General features: G+C 47.8%; 3 protein-coding genes across 4 annotated transcripts; 1 reads left to right on the forward strand and 2 right to left on the reverse strand.

Moving 5' to 3' along the window:
* On the forward strand, positions 1-10,834 carry LOC307233358 (discoidin, CUB and LCCL domain-containing protein 1; the record flags this gene model as incomplete). The annotated part of the gene is made up of 15 exons (XM_080004686.1): positions 1-128; positions 3,456-3,671; positions 5,096-5,233; positions 6,783-6,834; positions 6,925-6,997; positions 7,097-7,230; positions 7,336-7,373; positions 7,472-7,657; positions 7,787-7,899; positions 7,996-8,173; positions 8,289-8,354; positions 8,482-8,575; positions 9,049-9,089; positions 9,279-9,389; positions 10,422-10,834. Exons 1-15 carry the CDS (start codon positions 23-25, stop codon positions 10,832-10,834), a joined length of 1,959 nt encoding a protein of 652 aa, XP_079860812.1. The 5' UTR covers positions 1-22.
* Positions 10,826-14,951, reverse strand: LOC307234428 (uncharacterized protein). 2 transcript variants are annotated; one of them, XM_080006141.1, is made up of 3 exons: positions 14,821-14,951; positions 14,347-14,593; positions 10,826-14,073 (listed from the first exon to the last, which is right to left on the reverse strand). In XM_080006141.1, exons 1-3 carry the CDS (start codon positions 14,845-14,847, stop codon positions 12,659-12,661), a joined length of 1,689 nt encoding a protein of 562 aa, XP_079862267.1. In that variant the 5' UTR covers positions 14,848-14,951; the 3' UTR covers positions 10,826-12,658. The 2 variants fall into 2 exon arrangements, with proteins under 2 accessions (XP_079862267.1, XP_079862266.1); XM_080006140.1 differs by having other exon boundaries at positions 10,826-14,244.
* Positions 14,952-16,796: 1,845 nt separating this feature from the next.
* Positions 16,797-19,718, reverse strand: LOC307233359 (uncharacterized protein; the record flags this gene model as incomplete). Its single annotated transcript, XM_080004687.1, has 2 exons — positions 16,797-17,902; positions 18,036-19,718. 2 exons carry the CDS (start codon positions 19,716-19,718, stop codon positions 17,093-17,095), a joined length of 2,493 nt encoding a protein of 830 aa, XP_079860813.1. The 3' UTR covers positions 16,797-17,092.

Raw genomic sequence — 19,718 nt, forward strand, 5'->3', positions numbered from 1 at the left:
CCCGGGCTCGACGCTGGAGAGCATGCCGGCGGCAGGGAGCCGGCGCGGCAGCGATGCGCTGAAGTCCGTTTTGGGCACTTTGTGGATCAGCGTCGGCGTGTGTTCTCTGCGTGTCAGTGCCCAGGAGGGTAAGGAAGACTCTGTTGTGATGACAAGTTTAATGTTGTTGCAGCCTGTAGTGTTGTTATCATAATCAGAGGCAGCACACATATTAATATGTTAATCTGAATGATTTGCAGAAATAAAACTAAGACTGTTTCACTGATTGATTTTTCGTTATATATAGATAGTTATTATTATAGTACCTATATACAGTATATACCTTTATTATATATAGATAGTTGATACAATATCTGTTATACATTGATCTTATCGTTGCCAGTTTTTGCTTGATGTAACAACCAGCCAAACCTGGTAAGGATGGCATCCTTGGTTGCCACTGTTGTTTCGATATGATCTGCTGTTGTCCCCGGCTGTATTTTGGGGGGTTTCGACAAGCTCGAACATTCACTCATTGCTTGTGCGCCACACCTTGGGAAAGAATAGGACCCGCTAGCATTTGAATGGATTCCCTGTAAACCATTGGCAACAGTCACTCTAATCCAGACTCGGTGAGGTGTCAAAGGTCGACCATGAGGTCAGGGCAGCGCTCCGTAGATGCCTGTGCCCGGTGTCTATTCATTTATCCCGGGCAGAGCATCCTTTCAAAAGACAGACTTGGTAACTCACACGTTTAAAGACTTTTTTTTTTTTTCCCCCACCTTGGTAGTACACACACTACAGGACTCATCGAGGACGGGTGATGACGGGCGATCGATCACACGTTTTAGGATTCTGTCGCGCACCGCGGGAGCCGAGAATTGAAGACCTCGGGGTGATATCAAACAAACCCGATATTCTCACAGGAGACCGAGACTAATCAGAGACTGATCATAAGAATTCCTGACCATTTCAAATGAAATGGCTGCCACATTGATTTCCTTATGATTTTATCAACATCTTAAAAAATTTGTCTGGGACTTGAAAATCCAAGCTCCAACATATACATATATTTATAAAGGTGATACGAACCGTACTGAACGGAAGAATATTTTGAGGCTTAGCGGTCTACAAAACTAGAAAGGGACCTGACGCAACGTTTACAAGGTCATCCGGGAATGGGAGGGGAAGATTGTGTTTTGTAGCAGAGGAATACAGTCATTAAAAAGTCACGGTTGGGGAAGGTGCGGTGCGTGAGGTTGTGAGTGACACATCCGAAACCATGCGGCGTATTGACAGGTCGTGGAGGCGAACATCCTATCTTGCCGCCGTGGACCAGTAGCGACCTGCCGCCAAAATCCTTTAGAACAACGCCGCTCAGCCGCTGATTGATTGAACTACTATGCCTCAGCTGGAGTCGGAGCGTTGTCAAAATAAATGAAAACAAAATGCAAACGCTTAAAACTTGGCTCTCTCGTCAAGATGAATGGTTACTGTCAGTTTTGCAAATTGGTGGAACATAATCGTTTATACTTATCGTCTGCGATTTGGGCCACATCATGACATATTTACATGTTGTTATTAAGGCTGAATTACAGTAAAGTAATTCAACTTTTTGAACTTCAAAATCTACTTTAGCTGTTATGAGCAAGGCCTCCACCCACTTGTTCACAATATCCACAATACCAACAACTGTTTCTCAAATTCCAAATATGTCCAAACATCCCGTGAAAGCATCACTAGTCACCCCCCGAACAACAACATCATCACGTTATCGACGTCCCGGCGTCCTTCACAAAATATTGTGTTATTGGATTTTTCTCAACGAGTCAAGTCAATTAAAAGCCAGCACGAGGAGCCACCGGGCGGCATATATTCACAAACCAACTCTGGGAACACTCCCACCGCGGCCTTCCACCGGAAGGTGACGCACACACACACAAACACTCACACACACATGCACACACTCTGTTGCCCCGGGCCACAGAGTGTTGCAGTGGCATTTCCAGGGAATCCCGGGGGATCCGAGGAGGGCCCCGACCCGCTGAACAGAGTGTTGATTCGGAGAAAATATCAATCGAAGAAGAAAAGGCGAAGATCCCATGTGGTGGTTGGAGGGCGTGTTTGGGGGGGGGGGGCCATCTCTCTGTGACCCCCCCACCCCCACACCAAATCCCAAATATCCATATATAGAAGCCAAGCACTGTGGGCAAGGTGCACGCTCAGTTCCCCTTCAGGGGTTTCGGGTTTTTGACCATTCTTGGAGCCCTCGTTACAATATGTGAGGAGGTTTTTGGAGCGTCCGCCTCCGCAGCGTTTACCTCCGGAGCCGCTCAGGAGGGACCTGAGTCACCCGCCTTCCCAGAGACAGCCCACATAAATATTAGTGTTTTCCATTCCGATCTGACTGCGGGTTACAGCTGCCGCCGATTTGAAAAGAATGAATCCGAATTAAGAAAACAACGTCGACAGGAAAGGGAAGTCATCATTTAGGAGGTTGTGTTTTCCTCTGTAGTTCCTTGGAAGAGCGTTACTGGAAGCAGTGTAAAGTAGGGGAGATTTTGTTGGATTAGGACAAAAAAACCAAAACTTTTTCCCCACTGATATACACAGCACTGTTCTCGCCGTTTATTTCAAATGTATTTTAATGGGAATTGCCTCTGCTGAGGAGTTTCCAGCTGGGAGGTGGTTTGGGTTTCCTTGCGGTTACGATCCGCGAAGAGCAAACATCTCCGGCTCTGCCGCGGGATTTCTTACCCACCTTTTTGGAAACTGAGTCACGTCAGCCCAAGCCCTAGGCCGTGTGTTTATTTGATTAACCAAATTATTTTCGAAACCGTCTGTTGTGGATGAACTCGGCCTCGCATCAGTCTCCAGCTCCCCGGCCCACGCTGACACTAATGGATCCACTTCTCACGCCCACGCAGGTTAAATATTGCCAGCGGCAGAACAAGTCACGTCTGTAAGAGTTGTTTGATTTGCCTTGATTTTTATTCAACCTTGAACCTTTTTTTGCTTAAGCTTTAACAGGATTTACATTCAAAGCAAAAGGTACAGATCGGGTCTATTCTTTGAAATAATCCTACTTATTTTCCTATAAATTAAAAAAATAACAATAATAATAATAAAATAATAATAATAATTATTATTATTATGTAATTAGGATAACCTTTATTTGTAAACCCCCTTTAGACACAACATGTAACAGAAAGTGCTTCACATTAACAGAACCAAATCAAATAATAACAATAAAAGAGCAAACAATCCAAATGCATTTAATTGAAATTGGTAAATATTACACTCAATTTCAGATTTTGGTCATGAATTTAGACCTTGAAGGATCACCATCATTCCTCAGCGAAATGATTTCAATTATTACTACGTCCCGCAATAATACACGCTTTTAGGACGAGGTCATGTGACCTGTCGAGCCCAGTTTGCCCGGTGTTCACTGCGGTGTTGTGGCTCTGTTGCAGGTACGGGCTGTGGGCACTCGGTGCTGGGGGCGGAGAGCGGCACTCTGGCCTCCCCCAACTTCCCCGGCACCTACCCCGCCGACACCTGGTGCCGGTGGACGCTTCGGGTCCCTCGGGGCCGGACGCTGCGGCTGCTTTTCGGGGACTTTGACGTGGAGAGCAGCCCGGGCTGCGGCAACGGCTCCCTGGTTGTCGACGGCGGGGGAGCCCGACTGGGTAAGAACAACCGCCGAAACAGACGGCCCGCTTTTGGTTGGACTTTAAAAGGTGCTTTGATCGAATGTCGAACGGCGAAAGACCTCACAGAGTGATCCCCGTCCTCGGCCCCCGGTCGACGTGCCATTCTCGGCGCACGGTGCACGCCATTCCTTTGAGACAGGAGTTGCAAAAACAGTCAGCACAGTAAACGTCTTCCAACCAGGTGGTTAAAGTCGTGTCCTCATGGTGTAAAAGGTTTAAAGTCGGTGCTTCCCAGTCCCAGCCACAACCCCACGGCACCACCGTGCAATCCACTGCTGCCTCACAGCAAGGAGATCCTGGGTTCGATTCCCGCCTTGGGCACTGTTGGCACCGTGTTGGGTTAGCTCCCAACTAGGAGCCTTTCTGTGTGGAGTTTGCATGCTCTCCCCGTGCTCACATGGGGTTTCCTCCATCTAACAACAGTAAGGACCCCCACCAAAAACATGCACACATCGTCATCTGACCAGCGATGGACATTTGGAACCATGTCCCTGGGCGCGTCGTCAAATGCTGCCAGGATGGGCCACATTTCACCGTTCACCATCCGAAGCATGTGTGTGTGTCTATGTGTTGTAGTGTGGTGTGTCGCGTGACAAATAAAGATTCTTCCTTTTCTTCTTCTTCTACCCTGTTAACCACTAAAAAAGTCTGGAAACACCACAAGCCTACTGGCCCACTGATAGTGCCCTCCTTTAGTGTGAAACTTGAGCTTGTTCTTGACAAACGCACAGCCGCTTTTCCGGACAGGAACTGAAGAATTGGTACAGCCTTGCAATTTTGATCTTGCAACACAAGAATTATTTCCATTATTTATTTATTTGTTTGTTTTAAGTGGAACTTCAGGGCCTCAGTGAGAAAATCACGTTTTTTTTAAAGTGCTGCAGTAGTTTGAGTTCTCTGTCAAGCACCAGTATGTTGCTGTTTGAGTGCATTGTATTTACCTCTGCTGTTCACTTGCGGTTACGCGAGGGTCAAACCACAGTAACACGGAAGGAAACTGCCGGAAATCCTGTGATGAGCGGCTCTTCAAGTTCAAGTTCAAGTTCAAGAGATTATTTGTCACGTACATACACATACGGTCGTACATATATGCAGTGAAATGTCATGACACCCGGTGATTACGCACAAGCTCTATAAGCTCGAAAAATACTCAGATCTGCGTAACCGCACTCACTGTGGTCTTCATCTGCTGTGATATGACTGTGAACGTTTAATGGCTCCAATGGTATCTTAATCCCCACCTGATATTCTCACCATCTGTCTGTGAACGTCAGTTCATTGGATTTACGAATCGGAATTTAGTGATGCGGGCCCGCCTGTGTCCAGGGGAGTTTTTTGTTTTTTTTCCATTAATGGCAATACATTTTTGGGGGGACGGGTGGGGGTTGGTATGTCCACAGGTCCACTGTGTGGGACACTCGATGCTTCACAGAAGAACCTGACGCTGAACACCAGCCAGGCGACGGTGACCTTCCGGTCCGGTCGGCACCTCTCGGGGCGAGGGTTCCTACTGTCTTATGCCACGGACCGACACCCAGGTACCTCGTCAACACAACTCTGAGAGAACCTTCAGTGAGACGGACCGCGTTGATCCACTAATACTCACTAATACTCACTACATACACACAAATACACACTAATACTCACTAATACTCACTAATACACACTAATCCACGGTATCATGGCTGATTGATTACTGTTTGTATGAGAAAATGTCCTGTTGCTTCTGATCTATTATCAATACTAATTATCACACAGCTGTCAGGAATAACAGCGGTACGATCCAGAAGTACTGAAGCAGAACTGTATCTATAAAAAGAATATTGTGTCATGAAATGAACCACCTGAGCTGAGCTTCACACATGGTTGAATCACAGATTGAATCCAATAACTCCATTAAGTTGTTAAATGAGTCGAGTTAATAAAGTGGAACGTTTACATCTGGAAAAGGACTGGATGTTAACACCAGTGATGCATAAAGTGTGTTTGTCTGTGTGTGTGTGTGTGTGTGTGTGTGTGTGTGTGTGTGTGTGTGTGTGTGTGTGTGTGTGTGTGTGTGTGTGTGTGTGTGTGTGTGTGTGTGTGTGTGTGTGTGTGGGGGAGGACAGCCATGTTCTGTGTTCCCTCTCCCTCCTCAGCCAAAGCAAAGCATGGCACAAGAGCTTCTTAAGCAAATGCAAACTCCACAACGGAATTCAAGTCGTTTGGCCAATTTATTCAGAAATGAAGCTTTAGATTTGATCTCTATAGCCAATCGATACCTCAACAGCTACTTTTGCCTGGCTCTAAGCAGGATTCCTCCTTTCTGTTTGCGTCCACATTTCCCGTATTTTCTTTTCTTTTCTGTTCCATTGGGTTGTTTATGAAATGTGGCAACGTCCAGATCCTGGCGCCTGCGTTGCACCGTACAACTCACTCTCTGTTGCACTTGACCTCAAGGACCTTTTTGCTCCGTCTGAGAGCCTGGACCCAGTCATCATGACAACAGTCTGAGTCACATCCACGGCGATGAGCTCCCAAAGAGCACGGCCAGAATAGCATGGCGTTGCAGGGCGGTCGTTTAGCTGTATCAGCTGAAGATGAATCCACTTATACACTTTAATAAAGTTTAAACTTTAATTCAGGATTGGTCCGAGGAAACATATGTGACCGAGGACACGTGCCCAGCTAAGATCTCATTCAAATCCAGCTATTATCCAATCAGTTATAACATAGGAATAATTTATACAGACTCATCCATCATTATCATGCCTGCATTATTGTTTACATATTTATTCATCCCGTACAGAATATTAATCTACATTTTTACTTTATACCAACAGACATACTAGTAACCATACTGCCACCTGTACTCTTCACTATTGCTTTTTTACTTAATTTATATAACTTGTAATATAATATAACTTGTACGTACTTGTAACGTGTAGTTTATTGTATTTTATATATTTCGCAAATTGTATTTATTTATTTATTTTTGTGTGTTTGGTAATCTTTGTTTTTTTGACTGTTAAGCTTTTTTTATGCACATTGTCTGTACATCAATGCACCAAACCTGAGCCTTACTGAGAGTCCTGGTTCTGATTTCAGAGTTAATTTCTTGTCAACAGCGAGGATCTCATTTCAGTTCACAGCATTTCAGGTAAGGCTGGGTACTTTTACCATATGTCAAAAAAACAAACCAAAAAAAAAAAAAAGTCAAACTAGTCATTTCGTTCGTATCCCCCGGCAGCGTGTACTGCCCCGCCGGCTGCAAGAACGTGAGCGGGGACGTCTGGGGGAACTCCACGCAGGGCTACAGAGACGTAAGACACGCCCTTGCGCTGCTCTACATTTGGCCACTGGCTCTAACCGCTAATTTAAAAGGTTATTTACGATGTGTTTTTTCTCCCTAAAACTGAAAGACGTCGGTTCTCTGCAAGACGGCCGTGCACGCCGGGGCGGTGTCCGACCACCTGGGAGGCGTCGTCACGGTCGCGTGCGGGAGAAGCCTCACACGCTACGAGTCCACCTTCAGCAATGGAATCCTGTCCAAAATGTACCTGGGTTTTCACTTCCCAAATATATATAATATCGCATCAGTGTTTGTACCTAGATTTCATTTTGTCCTATGTTTTTTGGGGATGAATATTCTTTTTCACAGGGGATCGTTGTCGGGACGTAAGCTGCTCTTTAGCCGAGGTACAAACCTGCTTGTTGCACAGATCATGAGCCCGATCACCAAACATTATACGTGGAGCTCGGATCTCACACATTCCCTCCACCTTCCTGTTTAACAGGATGCGACAGCAACGTGGCCGCCTCCGTTCTGAACGCCTCGTCTTTCTGGCAGAAAGACCAGGGCGGCCGGGGGAGCGGCGCGTACTGGTCTCCCGCCGCCAGCCGTGCCGCACTTTGGGCGGCGGACGCCAACGATCCCGGTCCCTGGGTGGAGCTGGAGCTGGTGGAGAGAAGCAACGTCACAGGTTCGGCGGCGGCAGATCAGATCGAGTCGAGGCTTCTCTCGACGGGGCGGAACCGTGCCCCGCGCTGGGTGCTTCAGTTACCGGCGCCTAAATGTTCTGCTGAGGATCCCCTGTGCTCCGCCTTCTCAGGAATCATAACGACCGGATCGTTTGACTTCTACGTGGAATCCTACGTCCTTCTTCTCAGCAAAGACGGAAAGAACTGGAGGTTTTACAAAGGCGTTTTCGGCAAAGAAAAGATGGTAGGCGTCACCCCGATTCCTCTGCCCTTTCCGTGCGTGTGAGTTACCACTGAGCCCTCCATGTTAGTCAAGAGGCCTGATTCAGCGTTTCCCCAGGTGTTCCAGGCCCACCGGGACGGCCACGTCAGGGTCCTGAACAGCCTCTTCCCCCCCGCGGTGGCCCGGTTCGTCCGGCTGCAGCCACTGACCTGGCAGGGCAGGGCCTCGGCTCGAGTCGAGGTCCTGGGCTGCCCGGTCGCCAGGGTCACGCGCAGGTTCCACCACGCGACCACAGGTGAGCGCCGAGTCCTCCGTCCGCGCAAACAAGGATCTCCTGAATGTGAGTCGACAAGGAGTCAATGAGTCGACTAATGACCGCGACACCGGTTCAAATTCTCTGTTGTTCAAAGTGAATGCAAGTACGACGCAAGCCAGCTCTGCTCCCACGGAAGGCCCAGTTCTTGTGAATGACATCAGTACGTATCCGTCCGTCCTGTACATCCTAGACAAATATTAAAAAATAAATTGTATTTTTTAGTTATTTATCCCAGGTACAGCCTGAGATACGCCAAAAGCCCTGTATGTACCGCTGCCCCCCTGCAGGCTCCAGTCAGCCAGTGACACTGGTGGTCGGGGTGGTGCTGGGCCTGGTCACATGTGTCGGCTGTCTGCTGGTTGGCGTCTGGTGGAAGAGAAGGTGCTTGACTTGGGAAATACTCGACGCAATGTTTGTTCTTTGAACAAGTTCCATAAATCGTGTGTGGACTACATTCCACAAGCACGAATATGTCAACCTTTGATGAATTATGTGTTTGTTTAGTAGCCTGCCATAGTAAGTAAATGGGTAAATCTTTGTTTACCCCTTGAAATAATTGATTTTTGAAATAAAGTGCTTAAAAAGTGCTTTATCAAGTTATATTTAAAAAAAGAAAAAAAAGAAAAAACTCAGACGGTGCAGTTTAAATTGAGAGTACTCACAAATCATAAATAGAGACATTTTAAAGTGTCCAGGCGACACTATCATGTACAAATTGTTTTTTACGCATCCACTAAATTGTTAGTTACAGAAGTTGGCCGTAACTTCAAGCAAATGAAAGTATATTCACGCATTACTGTGATCATTCACTGTCTGATATGGTAGTACTTTTTACCTTCCCATCGTCTATTTAGGAAAAAAGCTGCACAGATGAAGAATTGCTCCGTGGCCAAAGGTAAGTCATGTGCCGCCTTACTCAGCTCCCAAAATGTACCATTATTCCAATGGAACTCAACTGTTCAGAAAACTTTGGATTATGGACGCTTTTGCTTATTTATAGGTGTGTATGTATGTATGTATATGTGTGTTTGTGTGTGTGTGTATAAACCTGTGTGTCTGTACCTGTGTTTGTGTGTGTGTGCAGTTGGTTGTCAGAGATTTGAGGGTAAGAGCCTGGTCTGCACACAGTCAGATCTTATCTCTTACCCTCTGGAGCGAAGTGTCCATGACAGCCTTCCCACCCCCCCTCTGTATGGTTAGTATGCACACACACAACTGGTCCTTTTTTTTCTTTTTTAAACAAATGTACTGCAAAACATTGGGTTGTCAAAGCAGTAACAGTAAGCACAACATGCAGCTTGAATGTAATTCTCCCTTGTAAGTCGCTTTGGATAAAAGCGTCTGCTAAATGACTAAATGTAAATGTAATGTAAATGCAGGTTTCGAACGTTTAACTTGCTACTTTTCGGGTAGCGATCATGGGTTATTTATTTTGCCATTTGTACTTGTGATGTCATTTTTCTTGCTTATTCAACATTATCGAAGCTGGCCACAGTCATCCTAAGCATTTTAACTTCTCAGCTCGGCTCCCCCTCGCCAACAGCCTCCGATATGATCAGCTCGGCGCAGGCGCTCGGGCGAGGCTTGACAGGCAAACAGCGTTCTCCATGGGTTGTCCATTCTTTCCCCTGGTTCAGCCTGTCACCCAGTTGCAGTATAAACATTCCTTTCTTTGCCTCACAGAGCCACTGTGAAAGAGGCCCTTTAATTGGAACTCGATAAAGGGCTCTCAGCCTACGCCACCCCCCCCTTCTTCAGCCCAGCAAGGAGGCCCTTCGCTGAGGGGTGAACAGGACAGCGGGTCAACGGCTAAGACAATTGCAGCCCTCATTAAAGCCTGTCTAATTAAAATAGCTTGCTCTCTGAGGCTCCCTGTGGGATCTTGGCTGAGCATGAGCCCCCCCCCCACACACCCCCAAACCATTCTGAAAGTGTGAACAGGAGGGTCCAGCTTGGAGCCGACTGAATGTTCACTATCACACACCACCGCCCCCATACCCGTCACTAGAAAACACATTGTGGACAGCCAATCAGCTCAAGCCACACAGAAGGCTGCTAGAGGCTGAGTTAAGTTGAGTAAGACGGTACGATGTTTAAGATGTCAAGTCTGATCATATTTTTCTATCCCCTGATCACAGAAATGTGGCCGCGGCATGAAGAGCATCGTGGCTTTTCTGGTCTGACTTTTATCTTTCCTTTTATTTTATTTTTTTTAACCTCTCCCCAGTCTACGCCGAGCCTGGCATGGCGGCGGGGGGCCAGAAGATGGGGTCGACCTTCCGCCCCTCCGTGGACGAGGGCTACACCACCCCCCTCAGCCTCACTCATTACAACGCCCCTGGCAACCTTCCAGCGTATGCCGAGCCCGTCCAGCCAGAGTCCGAGTACGCCACCCCGTTCGGCGACCAGCTTCCAGAATCCGGACACGGCGGCCGACGCTGCGGCGCTCCCACGCCTGCGCCCTGCAGCCCGGCCTCCGAGCCTGCTCAGTACGACTGTCCCGCGCACAGAGTCTTGTCTAACGGCTACTGCATGCTGTCCCACCACGCCACCGAGCCGCGGCCGGCCAGTGTGATCTACGCCGAGCCCCAGTCCGCCGACACCCTGCTGCAGCACCACATGTACGAGGAGCTTTTGTGAGCGGAACAAGCTCAGACAAGGAGGAAAGACTCCCAAGCCAAGACTGGTTGCATGATTGCTCCCATGCAAAATTCTGCAATGGGGCAAGTAGAAACTGAACAATGACAATATTATTCAAACTGGACTAATGCTTGGCCTTCCTTGACTAGATCTACATGTCAGAATGTCATTTGGGCATACTATGAAGATACGAGGGTTTTTTATGTGCATTACAGTGATCTCAGAGCCATACCGAAGTGGATGTTTGCTTTCAGGTCTTGCATAGGAATGTCTATTTAAAACACAATGGTTCTAAAACTGGTAAGTTTTGCTCCGTCTCAGAGTTGTTTATTGGTCAATGATTTTTTTGTCCCACACCGCACTTCCAGAAAACAGAGAGAATACAGCACTGTATATGTTGTGTAATATAATCTGTAAATGAGCACAGCGGAAAAAAATAAAATAAACACATTCTAAAGGAATAGCATGTATATGCCTTAAAAAGTGTCACGGTCATGAAGGATTTTACCATATCAACATACAATTTTCTTGTTATTGTAAATGAATGCACATCAATGATAACTCCCCCCACATGAAATATCAAAAACCTTTGACTTGACTATTACATAGAAATATGCACGTAGTATACAGTACACAACGCTAGGTGGCAGTGTTGAGCCAGAGACTGTACAACAAAGGATTGTCTAATGCTCTTTCTCCTTGGGATTTTGCCCTCTACCTCATTTGTTTTCAACTAAACAAATAATAAATAGAATGACAAAACACCACAACACATATATGGAGAATCGGTTACAAAAAGGCACAAAAGAGAAAGCCTGTCTCTCGAACAGAGAGCCCAACCCATTTTTAACTGTGATGGAGCAGAACAGCAGATTCTTAGCAGCTCCAAGGAGACTTCACTAGATCGCTTTGTGCATGGACTTCCCTAAAAGCAAACAAGGATTTCCCAGTTGAAGGATTAATACATTACTAGGAAAAAATTATAACAATAAAAGGGCAAAGCCAATGCTTGTAACATGCGTGTCATCCTTGAAAGAGAATCACCTTTCTGTAAAGAAAGATATGGAACACCATACCGACTCATCTGTTGTCATCCTAATTTATTTTATAACGCGTTATGCTATTGATTCACAACTGGCACCCCAGTTTTTGAATGGCAGGTCATTCTGAATCAGGGACCGATGTTCAGTTCTAACTGATTTACGTAAGGATACTTTGAGGCAGAACAAACACTTGATCAGAATTCAATGTGACATTCGTGTTTGGTCTATCATGCTCGAATGAAACTCAGCACATCATCTTCCTTCCTCTCCAGACATTATAGACAAAACAGGCGTGTTTTTGCCCTGTATTGATTGGCGTGGCATTTTATTACTTTTTTCCCCAAAATGTGATTTTGGTTGGATTGCAATACAACAATAGAATACAGTGAAATGTGTGCAGAAGCAATAGAGCCATGCTAAATGTTTTTTTTTTTTTATCTCACAATTGATTAAAGATATGTACCGTTCTGAAGTAAAAACACCTATCAAGGGATAAATAAGATTTATCATAATAGAAATGCTGGTATTTTTCATTGTGGTACTCATTAAGAAACTTGCCGTATTAATTTTCTTTGATGAAAATATAAAATTATACAGGATATCTCCTTATCTCTTATGTGCTGCACGGAAATATCGTTTGTATTTTACCGTGATTTTCAATTCATATGTCCATTCATATGAAAAAAACCAAACAAGTGTATTCAGTATCCAGGAATAGTGTCTGTATGACAGGTCCAGTCACAACCTTTCCACTCAGATATCAAGACCACCTTCAGCTGAATTAATTCATGTGTCCATCTGCACCATCATTCTGCAGCTCCTTCCCTGGTCCCGCGTCTGTTGCCGCTGCATCTTTGCCCTCCTGCGAGTAGTGAACCAGAGTCTGGTGTCTGTTCCTGGAGGGGGCATCCTTAAAGCACTGGCCACAGTCCTCACACGCGTACACCAGCCTCTCCTTGTTAGCGCCCGGGTGTGCCCTCTCAGACTGCACCTTGCCGCTGGTCCTGGCAAGCAGAGCCAACCCGGGAGCTGCACCCTGATCCGGAGGGACTCTGGGTAGAAGGGATGTGCGCGAATCGCTCTCCGGGTTATTACACGAGTTTAGCAAAGCGCTGGCAGAATGACTGGCCCGAGGTCGTCCGGCGGCTGTAGAGGGAAAAGCGTGACCCGCCGGTTCTCGGTACAAAGCGCCAGACCCTGCGCTGCCAACGGGTTCGGAGGCAAGGCCGTGGACTGCCCGATAGTGGAAGCGGATTCCTGAGCGGTTCGCAAAGCCCTTACCGCAGACGGTACAGGTGAAGGGCCGCTCCCCTGTGTGCATGCGTGTGTGGATCTTCAGAGCCCCCGACTGGGTGAAGCTTTTCCCACACAGGCCGCAGCGGTACGGCTTCTCGCCAGTGTGGGTCCTCTGGTGCGCTCGCACTCCGGCCAAGTGGGGAAATCCTCGGCCGCAAAAGGCGCAGGAGTACGGCCGTTCCCCCGTGTGAATCCGCATGTGAATCTTCAGCGCCCCGGACTGGCTGAAACTCTTCCCGCAGTCGGAGCAAGTGTAGGGACGAGCGCCGGTGTGCACGTTCAGATGGATGCGGAGGTTGCTGTGCGAGTTGAAGGCTCGGCCACATTCCGTGCAGAGGAATCCTGCTGGTTTGTGGGAGTGCTCAGCGCGCTGATGCTGCAACAGCTGGGAAGGCCTCGGAAATGAGGCAGGGCAATGCATGCAGGGGTGCAGCAATGGCGTCGCGATGCCAGTCTTTCCACCTTCTTGCTGTTTCTGCGTGTGCTTTTGGCCGTGCTGCTTGTGACAGAGCTGAGCGCAGGTGAAGGGATGCTGGCACGCCAAGCAGGAAAAGGGAGCTGGCAGCTGGGCAGAATGCGGATGGGAGTGGGCTAACTGGGGGCAGGGTATGCAGGAGGAGAAAGCACAGTGGTGGTGGTGGAAGTGATGCTGGGCGTGCGCTTGTGACCCCGCCCCTTCCTGCTGCCGTAATATTTGCGCACAGGCCTGGAGGCTGTGGTGGCACAGACAAGGAAACATTGGAAAGTGGGGTAAAGAGCCCGCTGAAGCCCTGGATGACGAACTCTCCAAGGCCTGTTCTGAAGCTTGACTCGAGCACTGGCCACTGGTGTCTTTATGGCTTCTGGCTGGTCTGGGTCCTAAGTCAGAGCTGGTGCTGCTGGGTTCGGTGGGGTCATCATCTGGTAAACAAAGGTTCAGACTCATAGTAGGGTTACTGCTCAGGTCCTTGGGGTGGCTTATTTTGTCTGATCGGGGCTGTGAGGATAAAGATTTCCTGGGTTTTAAAGTCTCATAGGAAGGGGGGGAAGTAGAAAATGGGCAGCCCGTGCATGTGCAGGCATTAAGCTCATCTATGTGTAGAGAAGAATAGACTGCAGTTACTTACATTCCAATACGGTTTGCAACACAATGACACAATGAGCGAAATCCCTCCCGACAACATCACTACTCACTTTCGACCTCCTTGCGGTCTCGGAACTCCGCCCGCCTCTCCGGAGCTCCGGACAACATCAGGCGGCCGTGGTCAGGGTCCGACTTGTCCTGGGCTGCGCCTTTGAGCCCCAGGGCCTCGCCCCCCGCCAGCCCCCACGGGACGTGCAGCAGGTCATGGTGCTCCTTGGCCGCCTGGCCGGAGGGGTTTCCGGACGTGATGAGGTCACCGATGAACTGTTGCATCTCGAACCAGGAACACGGAGCATTCTGCGGCGGCGGCGGCAACAACAACAACAGCAGCAACAACAACGTCACCATCAAGAGAGGAGCTGACGTCAACACAACACAACACAACGAGGACCTTCGGACACTGAGACGTTATCGGCGGGAGGAAAAAAAAAAATTAAATAGCTAGCAGCCCCTCCCCTCCTAGCCAAACAACACCGCGGAACGAATTCCAATACGAAACGGACGCGAGGCGGTGAACTACTTACACCGTCTGCGTACTTGTCTTTGTCCATGAAGCAAAACGAGGCCGACGCCGTCTCTACACCATTATTTGGATGCTGGCGTCCATCGGCGGCAGACGAGCTAATATGGCGAAGCTCTCCTCCCCCTCGGGCTCCTCGACATAGCTCCACTGTGCGGGGCCTCTGCTTCCGGGTCGACCCGGTGACACGCGTCGACTTCCTCCCGCGATGTTTTCGTTTTTAATTCATTGCGTTTAAAGGTCCGAAAATCCAATTGAAACATTCTGCTAACGCTTGTAAATTCACTACCAACATTTTACGTATTCAAACGCAGTGATACGATATTCATATATAATTGTGCGATACAAAAACGTGTAGTTGTGAACATTTCAAGTATAGTATTATTTATAGTATATAATAGTTCATTTGAGATCTTAATTTGGCTTTAAAATCATCTGTAGTGCCATGCTTGCCTCCCACATGTACCCTTCAAACATTTAATACAAATGTCATATACTGACATATACTGTCATTTAGTTGAAGTTAGAAAAGAAAAAGGAAAAAAAAATAAAAATAAAAACACGATTCAAGACATATTTGCAGTGAAATGTCAAAAATTACACCATGAACCCAATAGGTAATTAAGATGAATTCTCTTTATTGTGAACATTTAAAAAAATAATATTTGACTGGCGTGACAATTGGTTTAATCAATACATTAAGGGCTCCATGGATCCCAGAGTGAAAAGACAAACATGTAATGTTCTCTTATATGTCTTTAGCGAAACATTGTAGGCATTCCTGCTCAAACAGGACATCCTTTTTGGAATCCATTTCCAATATATAAACAATATTTTACCATGCGTTAAAATAAGGGTTTTTTAAGTAACACTCCCAATAGATTGGAATAATAAAATAGGAGTTAAAAAATTACATTTCACATCTTACCAACCGTTTCAAAATCTGTGATAATAATGTAATCATGGTTACAGCAGGTCCCCACATGCTTTAATTGTTTTGTGAATGAATGTAGAATAGTATTAGTAACATAAGATTATCACAAGATGGCACACAGTACCCATAACATGTAAGAGCAGAGAACACAGACCCAAACGCAGAGACTGAGGCGGATGCAGGATTCAAACAATGGCCGCTTAATTCCAAAGAAGGAATGACATCAGAAGAAGAAAAAAAAGTAGGCCTCGAACTGAATAAAACTTAAAAAGAAACCCAAACTCGCTGAGTAAATCGCATCGGCGCGGTGAAGATCAAACTGACAGGTGCCGTGACAAGACAAACCAGAGGAGGAACCCAAACTCCAGGCTTAAATTCCCTAACACCAGGTGAACACAATGAACTACTTGATACAAGTGAAAGGGGAAGAGGAAATCGAAAAGAACCAGGAAAACAAGGGAGACGGCTGCAGGACAAAACCCAAATGATGCACCAAATACACAAAAAAAGATCCCAACCGTGACGACGATGCACTGCTAAATGTGGTGAACCGCAAAACTCCCATCACAACGTATAGAAGAAAAACTAGAACATACAAAAAAAAAAAAATAATAATAATAATAAATACCTTGTAAGGAATTGTTGTGGAAATGATTGCGGTTATTTATTTTTGTGAAATAACTGCGGTCATTCCCCAAAATGTATTAATCACGCGGGGCAGGCATTTGCACTGCTGTTTTTGATGGTCCAGGAAAGCTTTTTCAAAGGTAAAAATAAAAACATATAATAAATTAAAACAACTACAGGCTCCCTCATCCGGAGCCAGTCAAGTTAGATTTGGATTTGGACCGTACCAATGTTAACCTGGGCTGGAATCAGTCTCAAAGTGCAACAGACCGCTTAACACATTTCTCTAAAAATTAAGATCGTCTATTAAATTCTACGATTTAAATTAAAGTTGCACACAAACTACCGAGGTAGTTCAGGAAAACATCTCCTTTGCTAAATAAATCACCTTTGATATTTGAAAGGGAATATTGCTTGGCATAACAGAATGTCCTGCTCCACATACAGATACAGATTAATGTTAAGTTATTCACTGGCTACAAGTCCAGCGTCACTTTGAAGACAAATGGACTTTAGTAACTTTCACTCTGAGGTGATTTCATAAATCATGTTATTAGTTCCAACATCAACCAAAAACAACAAGCACTGTTGTTTGTCCCAAGTTGTAGTTCGTTTTTTTTGCACTTCTCCGGGGGATCTGACAGTGGGGTCATCCCTGGGGAATTTGGGCTCAGTACCAGTACCAGTACCAGGTGACTGACTTCATGGCTTTGTCTCACGTCCAGCGAGACTCTGACTGCAGCGTGTCAATGGAGGGACCGGGAGACAGCGGCTCCTTCTTAATATCAACTACAAGATCATGAGCAGTGGCCTTGGCATCACGGAGGGAGGGATGAACGGTATGTGGTTCCTGCTTTAAAGCAGCAGAACATTTTTTGGACAAACCCTCCTTTACTTTGACCTTGTAATCAACACCAAGGGATGTTTCTCCCATAACGCCACGTGCACCGTCTGAGAACTCGGGGTCTTCAGGCTCTGCTTTAACAGGACCAATGCTTGTGGCGGAGCCGAACGAGGTCGTCTTTTTGGACAAATCCAGGGGTGCTACATAGCCTGGTCCAAGTGTTTTGCCCATTACCAAATCCAGAGGGACGTCCAATTTCACCTGTGGCCCCAGAAAACGACTCCCATCAAGATAGGAGACGCCCTTGTGCAACCCTATGTCCGGTTCCGTTTTCAGAGAGGGTGGGAGGGTCAGACGGGGCCGGGCCTGGGTGACAGGAGCCGGTGGTGTCGGAGGGATTTGGGGTGCGACCACCAGGCCTGAGGCTATCGAGGAGTTTGCGGTAACAAACAACACAAGATTCGTCCCGGGAGGAGGTGGTTTGTCGAGGGTTAGCCTCCAAGGCCCCTGTCCTGCACTGGCAAGATCAGTACTGCCAGATTTATCTTTTGATGAAGATGGAATGCTGATAGTGTTTTCTGGATTCTTCCTATTTCTATCGGTATTTGGCGAAATGGGAAGTTTTGAGACTACTTGAGGTGCGGGGTTCACTGTCTTAGAAGTCTTAGGTGTTTTCTTGGTCTAAAAAAAAAGAAAAATAAACAAATCACTCACATAACTTAGAAAAGTAAGTTTCTGAGTAAGTTTCTGTAAGTTACTGAGAATTTGCTCAAGAAAACGTTATTGACAATAATAAAAAATTATTCTCACTCACCAAAGGAGGCGGCGTGCGTCCACAGTTCTTAAGGTGACCGTCGTAGTCCTGCTGGTGGGGAAACCCCAGCCCGCAGCTCTGACACAGGCAGGGCGTCTGGCCGGCATGGCCGCCCATGTGGGACATCAGCAGCAAGGCCGAGCGGAAGCCCTTGCCACACACGGCGCAGGTCAGGACCCTCTGGTGCGCGCCGCCGTGCTTCTTGAGCTCCTCCATCGTGGCAAAGTTCTCGCCGCATTCCGGACAGCGGATCTCGTCCCCCTTAGCGTCCTGGTGGCCCCAGCATCCGGTGTCCTTTTTGTGCTTCTGGAAGTCCTCCTGGCTGAGAAACACTCTCAGGCAGGCCACGCAGTTGATGCGCTGCGGCTCGCACTTGTGTTGGCGGTACAGCTTGGCCAGGCGGAAGTGGCAGCGGCACCGCAAACACGTGTACGGCAGCAAACCAATGTGCGAGAAGCTGTGCTTGAGCAGAGCGTTCTTGCTGGAAAAGCTCCTCTTGCAGTCGGTGCAGAGGAAGCTGCGCAGGCACTTTTTGGCGCGGTGCCGCGTGAGGGACTTCTGGTGGGAGAAAATGCGGCCGCACGTCTGGCAGACGAAATCCCCCAGGGTGCGCTTGTGCCACTCCACGTGCCGCTGGCACACCGCCAGGTCCGCGAAGACACGCTTGCACAGGTCACACTCGTAAAACTCCTTTTCAAAGTGAGTGTGCGCCAGGTGAGTCTTCAGCTCGCTTTTCGACTTGAAGACTTTGCAGCAGATGCGGCAGTTGGGGGGCCTGCCCTTGGCCTGCGCGTGCGTCCGCAGGTGAGCGCGGTAGTTGGAGATCTGGCAGAAGCGCTTGCCGCACTCGACGCAGCAGTGAGGGCGCACGCCCGTGTGCAGGTTCATGTGTTCTTGCAGCTGGACGTTGGAAGACAGCAGGAGATCGCACAAGCTACAGCGGTAATCTTCCGAGCCATTGGAGTCTTGGAAAAGGGAAGGAGGAGAAAACTTGACATGAGTAAATACAACTTGGACCAAATAAACCAAATAAACGCCGGAAAATATTGAATCATAACACCCACCGCCTGGCCCTTGCCCCTCGTCCTCCTCCTCCTCCTCGTCCTCCTCCTCTAGGCCCTCTTCCTCCTCTTCTTCAACCTCCGAGACTTCGCTGTCGCCACTTGATTCGGATTCAATCTCTACTTCCTGCGAGGCTCCCGCTGGGTCGGCCGCTGCATCTTGTTCATCGTCGACGTTTTCCTTGACGTCTTTATCTTCACCCGCCCGTTCCACTCCCCCAGCGTCAGGGGTTGGCGCTCCAGTGGGTACGACGACGCCGTCAGATGAAGGGTTTGGCAGCAGCGAATCCCCGATTCCCTCAGCGGGAGACACGCCGCCGGCCAGTTTGTCCGGCGGCTCTTGTGCCGGCGTCGACCCGGGAGGATTCATGGCTTGTTGGGCACAGCCGTTTTGAGCTCCGCCCGTACTCTCCCCGTCCGGATCGACCGACCGACCTTTTTTTAGTCGCCGCCTTTTGCCGCAATGTTTCGGAAGACGGGTGGGAGAGTCCCTGCCCGACATCGAGGCGTACTGCGACGCCAAGACACATGGCGTCTCACTTGCAGGGGTCTCCGGCGGCTGCAGGATGTCAGGAAAGCCCAGTTCCGTCAGCTGGATATCGAGAGTATACTCTATGGACAT

The sequence above is a fragment of the Zeus faber genome (genome assembly GCF_960531495.2).
Source record: "Zeus faber genome assembly, chromosome: 8".
NCBI lineage: Eukaryota > Metazoa > Chordata > Actinopteri > Zeiformes > Zeidae > Zeus > Zeus faber.